Genomic DNA, 6,642 nt, shown 5'->3' with positions numbered 1-6,642 from the left:
ATGAATGTTTTTCACTTGTTAGAAATTGTTGGGCTTGTTTGAAATTTTTATGAATTTTTATGAACGTTTTTCCCTTGTTAGAAATTGTTGGGCTTGTTTGAAATTTTTATGAATTTTTACGAATGTTTTTTTGAAATTGTTGGCCTCTCATAAATTTTTTTATGAATCATAGTCTCATAAATTCATTCTGCAATGTTTATAATGTTTCTTTTGTCAGTTCCAATTCAATAATTAAGAAGAAGGATTGGAACTTGTGGATTGATGCTAGAAAGAATGTGGTGAGGAGCGAAAATATAGAGGCCGTCGTGAGGAGGGTGATGGACGGCAGTGATGATGACAGAGAAGGATAAAGTGCTGGGAGAGATGGCATAAAAGCTGTTAAAGAAGGTGGATCATCTCATAGAAATTTGATGGTGTTGATTGAAGAGCTTGAGCAACTAAGAGATCAAAGGGCTAAGGATGATTGAAGGTTATTACATTGTCTATGTCTCTGTTCTTCACTGCTTATTACATTTTGTTGAAATAAGGCATTTGAATGGCTTTTAATAGTTAAATTTTGTATATGGTAGGAAATTGAATGCTACAGCTTGTGGCGAAATGTTTTTATTGAATGGTTGAGAATTGAATGAATGAATGAATGAATGGATGAATAATTTTGTATATGCACAGATTTTAGGTGGCGTAAAAAATATTATAGAACAAATTCTAGAAACTAAATGAGGCCTTTTGGCGACTAAACAAATATCACAGGTTGGCTTTTAGCTACTAAAATTTTAGTCGCAATTATGAAAAAGTGAAACTTTTGGCTACTAAACTTTTAGTCGCCAATTGTAAAAAGGAAACTTTTGGCTACTAAATGTTTAGACAATTCTCAAAAAGTGAAACTTTTGGCTACCAAAAATTTAGTCGCCAAACATACATGCTCAATTGGCTACTAAATAATTTAGTCGCTAAAAGTAAATATATATATATATATAATTATTTTTAAAAATATATGGCGACTAAAGTTTTAGTTGCCAATAGGTTATTTTTGGCTACCAAAACAAATTTTAGTCGTTGATTGTTTCCCTGATGACCTGTTGGCGACCAAACGGGCGACCAAATATATTAGTCGGCAAAAGTGATTGGCGACTAAAAATAGGCTTTTGGCAACTAAAATGAAATTTCTCTTAGTGACTCTATTATTTATGTATGTAGATGATCAGGCGCGTGACCAGGCTCAAAGTTGATGACCTGGAGCTTGTGTTCTGTCAACCAGCCCTTGTGCCTCCTGGAGAGGTTCCCGTTGGTAGAAGTCAAGTTTGTGACCCAAGTAAAAGATGTTTTTGATTTGTTTTTGTCTGTCTATACGTAGGGCTAAGTCCCTTATGACATTATTCGTATGGTGATGCATGCCATATGGAAGTTTTACATCATATATATATAAGTTTTAAATTTCCTGTCTCATGTATGTCTACACAGCTCTATGGTCATTGTATTTTGTATATCTTCTTTCGCAATCCATTATATTTTGGTGATTTTGTTTAGAGGCCTTTGGTAATCCAAGGATTACTGGCCGGCGGGTTTGGGTTGAGCACGTGTTCTACGGCACACACGAGTCCATGTGAGATATAGGATGTCCTAGAAAAGAATTAATGACATTTCATTTGCACGTGTGAGTATGTGTGTTAATTTCTATAAATGTGAAAGTTGAATTTGACTATGAACACATGAAATGGAAATGAATAAACTGAGATTGAATGATCTAACCATTGTGTGAAAAATGACTATTTGCCTATATTTATAGGTGTTCTGTTTACTTATAGCAAATGAAAAATACAAGAAGTTTGAATCCTCTGAGGCCTGAATGAGTTGAATAGAACAAATGCTAGCAGCTTTGACTGAAGCAATGACATAACAACAGAGGCAACAGCCTCCACCTCCACCGGTGCAAATTGAACCGAATAATGACATAATCAACTTAACCCAGAAGTTCATAAAGATGAAACCACCAACTTTCTTAAGCAGTATTGAACCGTTGAGGGCAGAAACATGGCTACTTGAAATGGAAAAGCTATTTGAAGTGTTCCCTTCCTCCACGACTCAGAAAGTGCTCTTGGCCACCTATACACTAAAAGATGAAGCTCAAAGATGGTGGCTGTTAATCCGAAACAACAATGGAAACATGACATGGGTTCAATTCAAGGAGATCTTCTATGACCAGTACTTCCCTCAGTGCTTTCGAGATCGAAAGGTTTCTGAATTCCAAGAACTCAAACAAGGCAACATGTCAATAGCAGAGTATGAAGTCAAGTTCACCGAATTGGCCAGGTTTGCTTCATACATGGTGGATACCAATTACAAAAAGGCACAAAAATTTGAAGGAGGCTTAACGTTGGAAGTGTTTGACCGAGTTGGCATCTTAAAGCTGCTTACCTATGTAGAAGTATTAGACAGAGCGTTGATGGCAGAAGCTACCTTAGCAGAAATGAAACAAAGTAAGGCCCCAACAACAACTGAATGGAGTGGTAAAAGATCTGGATCCAATTTTCGAAAGGGCCACTTATTCTCTACAAACAAAAAGCAAAATACTGGATCTTCAAGCAGGTCAAGCCAAAGTAGTGGGTCTATGTCAGTTTTTTTAGATTGTGGAAGGAAGCATAAAGGCACGTCTTACCGTGCATTTGGTACTTGTTTTCGATGTGGCAAGGCCCGCCACCTGATTAGAGATTGCCCAATGAGATTCGACAATGCTACCCGACCTACGACAAGTTCTGCCGAATCCGCTCGTGCACCAAGAATGAATGAGAGAACCAATACAGGGAAAGAACCTTTGAAGGAAGGTCGAGTATTCACATTAGTTCTTGGTGATGTATAGAACACTGAGTTAGTGGTGTCAGGTATGATCTCTATTTGTGCTTAATGTGCCTACATGTTGATAGATTCTGGTTCCATGCATTCCTCTGTATCGCATGTTTTTTCCTAGAAATTAACTAGACCACTAGAGCCTATGAATTATTTATTATGTATCTCTACACCATCTGGAGGTTCTATGGTATGCGCGTATGTGTATTTAGCATGTGACATTGTGATTGGTGATATGACATTATATGTTGATTTATTGCCATTGGGTCTTGATCATTTTAACTGTATACTTGGTATGGATTGGTTGACAAAGTATTGTGCAACTATTGATTGTGTGAATATAATTGTTGTGTTTTGACCACATGGTATGCCTGAGTTTGTGTTCGTTGGAAATGGGGTAATTCCTCCGCCATACTTGATTTCATTTATGAAAGCCAAGAAGTTATTCAGAAAAGGGTGTTGGGGCTACTTGTGTTGTGTATTGACAACATTTTCTGATAGTGCTAATGTGGAAACCATCCCTGTTGTTTGTGAATGTCCCGATGTGTTTCCGAATGAATTGCCCGGGGATTTAATTGATAGAGAAATCGAATTCACCATTGATGTAATACCCAGGACATAACCAATTTCTAAAACCCCATACCGCATGTCAACCTCTGAATTGAAAGAATTGAAAACACAATTACAAGATTTGTTAGACAAGAAATTTATCCGCCCGAGTACTTCACCTTGGGGTGCTCCAGTTCTATGTATTGCTTGTCGTTGCCTATTCGTCGCACTTCGTTATGGAGTTCCTTCAAGACTTTGGGGTGTTGCAAGAGCTCTGCCAACACCTAATGTAAAGCAGAGTATGTAGTATCAGTTCCAACAGCAAATATATCCTACAACACATACAAAATAACATTTGTCAAATAATTCATTTGGCTTTGGCTTTTTAAACAAGAAATTTTGGAGATGCTATGTCACAATATTACCTATTAATGAGGAATTTCATATTGCAAATGTGGCGACTATATGATTTTGTTTTGAATCAAGAAAAAGACTATATGATTAGGTTAGTAGGAGAGTAAAAATTCTCTGCCTAATAGTACTTATTGTATTTTAAACAAGAATTTTTGGTGCAAAAGCTCCCTGATTGACTTTCCAATGATAGTTTGGAGGGTAAATAAATTTTTTTCTCAAACCTTGTCAAAAAATTTGTGGAGTAAGAAGTAGCTATGACAGGTATTATCAACAATGAATAATCACACATTATGATAGTGAGAATTGCATAGCTAAGTTAGTGAGAGACAAAAGATGTACACCTAATCCAATTTATAATATTTTATTAGAGTAATACTACACTTGCCATCTTTTTACACCACCTTCATTTTATTACCTCATGTGTTAGCACCTTATTTGACATAAATATAGGTGGTAAGACCCATTACATAAATGATGAGTTAACACATGAGGTGGTATATTGAATGTAATATAAAAAGATGATAAGTATAGCATTATTAATCTTATTAATCAGTGACATTACATAATATAGTGTGACTGTTAGACTCAATATTCAAGTTCATGGTTTGATCAAATTGATTCATAAGTATTTTTTTTTTTATTTAGTTAAAAGAGAACAAGAAAGAAAATGAAGGTCAAGTCTTACCAGGATGAGTGCTTTGATGCTATCCCTAGCAATAGGAAAGCCAACCTTATTATCACTTTTGAATATCAAGCAACACATTTACAAAATCTTGTTGAATTTCAACACCACCTTCATGATCAGCTCTCTCACCACCACTTTTCTCTCTTTTCATATCCATATGTTCTTTAACTACACTCTCTAATAAATCATCCAACTCCTTAGCAACTCTATCCACTCTCTTATACAAACCATTGAAAATATTCACCCAAGCAAGCCACGGAATACAGTCTCCCAAATCAAAAACACCCAACAACTCCACAAACTCTCCCAAAGGCTCCTTAAACTTTCTCCCATTGTGTTTCCTCCCCAAGGCCACCCTACACATGACACCATTCATAAGAGACACTAGAATTTCACTCAAATTCACTGTTGTTGAAGATGAAGAAGAACATGATTGTTTGATCTTCTCTATCATAAGGGTTGTTTCTTCTTCTCTCATAACGCGGAAAGATTGTACCTGTTAGAAATGAGGGGTTGGAAAAAACAATTGGTGTAAATTAAATGAAAAACTTATAGCAATATAGAGATTATCCAAAATAAAGCCACTAGCAATTTGATGATAGAGATATGTATTCTCTGAGTATGTGACTCGGTGCACTCATAAGCGTGCACTTGTAAATGTAATTGTGTCATGATTAAATTTTTGTTATTTCAAGATTGAATACAAAATTAATGGTCTGATTTGGATCCATATTACACATATTACGAAAAATTATATCAGTAGCCCCTATATTTTATCCTTATAATTTGAAATAGCTCAGTTTCAATTATTAATTTTATATTTTGTATCAATTTGGTCCAATTGATAACACCAATTAGGTTTTTTTTTTATTTTAAAAATGGTCACTTAGTTGGTTGAGGGTAACTCGTAGAGTTGAACAAATTTATAATTTTACCTATAAAAGTATAACACATCATGTGCGCATTTTTCGTAAAATAACACTAACAATTGAAATCAATTGGACCAAATTATGACAAAATCATAAAATCATTATCAAAATCGAGACAATTAAAATTATAAAAAATTAAAAATACACAAAAGTCAAAATATAAGAACTCTCATAATAATATTTGGACAAAGGTAGAAGACTGAGGAGGAAAAAACAGCACTAAAAAAGAGGCTCCTTTCTTATTGAAAACCTGAAATATATTCCTATAGATCATCTCATGCAATCATATCAATTTATTAATTGAAAACAACATTTGGTATATGCAATGGACTCGTCAAATAAGATATACACAAAAACCCAATTGTTAGATTACTATAACAAGTTTATAGAAAATTGTAAGGTGACTTGGATTGCTCTATATATGTTCTATGTGCATTATACGAAATTTGAGTTTTAAACGTCGCTAAAAGTCTGAAAAATGTGACAAAATGTTACAGTTGTGGACTCGACTTTTCTGCGCCTCCTTTTGAAGAGCTCGAATTGGTCCTATAGTTCAGACTCCTGTCACGGTTCTGAACCTAATGTCACAAAGTGCAATGTGAAACTGATAAACACCAAAGAGTCCAATCCGGCAAATCATTTTGGAAAATCGATTTTTCAATCAAAGAGTCGCCACCTAAATATTTTATTTTTGAAAAATTTAGGAAACCCTGACTCGTGCCAAAGGCCACGTGTCCGTCATCACCAAAGTTTCCTCGGCTAGGGAACTTGGCTACGAGAGGGGAAGGTCCTAAAATGAGCACCCTCGCTTGCCCGATCAAAGATCGGCCTCTACTAAACATGATATGTTGTTTTCATAAACACATGTGTTCTTATTCTGGTTATTAGCTAATGTGGGAGCCGAATAAATAGAAGAGTTGGAAGGTGCGTACCCCAAAAATCAGATATTATTCGACTCCATATTGCGTGACTAGGATGCCGAATACGTTAGGAAGGCCGAATAGCTAGAGATCAGTAGCTCCGAATAAATAAAAAGGGAATAAGATAAAAGTAGGCTCAGGCCCCGAGGCCCAAAAAGCAAGTATAAATACAAGAACCACAGATTTAGAAAGGTATGTAAGAATCACTTCACTTAACTTAGTAAACAAGCTATCCTGAGTGTCTGAACTGACTTGTCCGTCGGAGTGCTAATTCCGGCACCCCCGACCGGAGTGTTTGTAT

General features: G+C 35.6%; 1 protein-coding gene and 1 pseudogene across 1 annotated transcript; one reads left to right on the top strand and one right to left on the bottom strand.

The window, feature by feature from the left end:
* Positions 1-1,981: 1,981 nt before the first annotated feature.
* On the top strand, positions 1,982-2,857 carry LOC145824093 (uncharacterized). The gene has a single exon (XM_082923683.1). It carries the CDS (start codon positions 1,982-1,984, stop codon positions 2,855-2,857), a length of 876 nt encoding a protein of 291 aa, XP_082779809.1.
* A 1,687-nt stretch (positions 2,858-4,544) lies between these two features.
* LOC145824092 (cytochrome P450 736A117 pseudogene) lies at positions 4,545-4,970 on the bottom strand (annotated as a pseudogene).
* Between the last annotated feature and the right edge of the window lie 1,672 nt (positions 4,971-6,642).

The sequence above is a fragment of the Camellia sinensis genome, chromosome 4 (assembly GCF_055761805.1).
Source record: "Camellia sinensis isolate YWXY chromosome 4, ASM5576180v1, whole genome shotgun sequence".
Lineage (NCBI taxonomy): Eukaryota > Viridiplantae > Streptophyta > Magnoliopsida > Ericales > Theaceae > Camellia > Camellia sinensis.
This window is presented reverse-complemented; position numbering and strand designations above follow the sequence as displayed.

What these genes read in the sequence shown, in the direction of transcription:
- LOC145824093 (XM_082923683.1), top strand. Translation starts at nt 1,982, where the DNA reads ATGAAACCACCAACTTTCTTAAGCAGTATTGAACCGTTGAGGGCAGAA.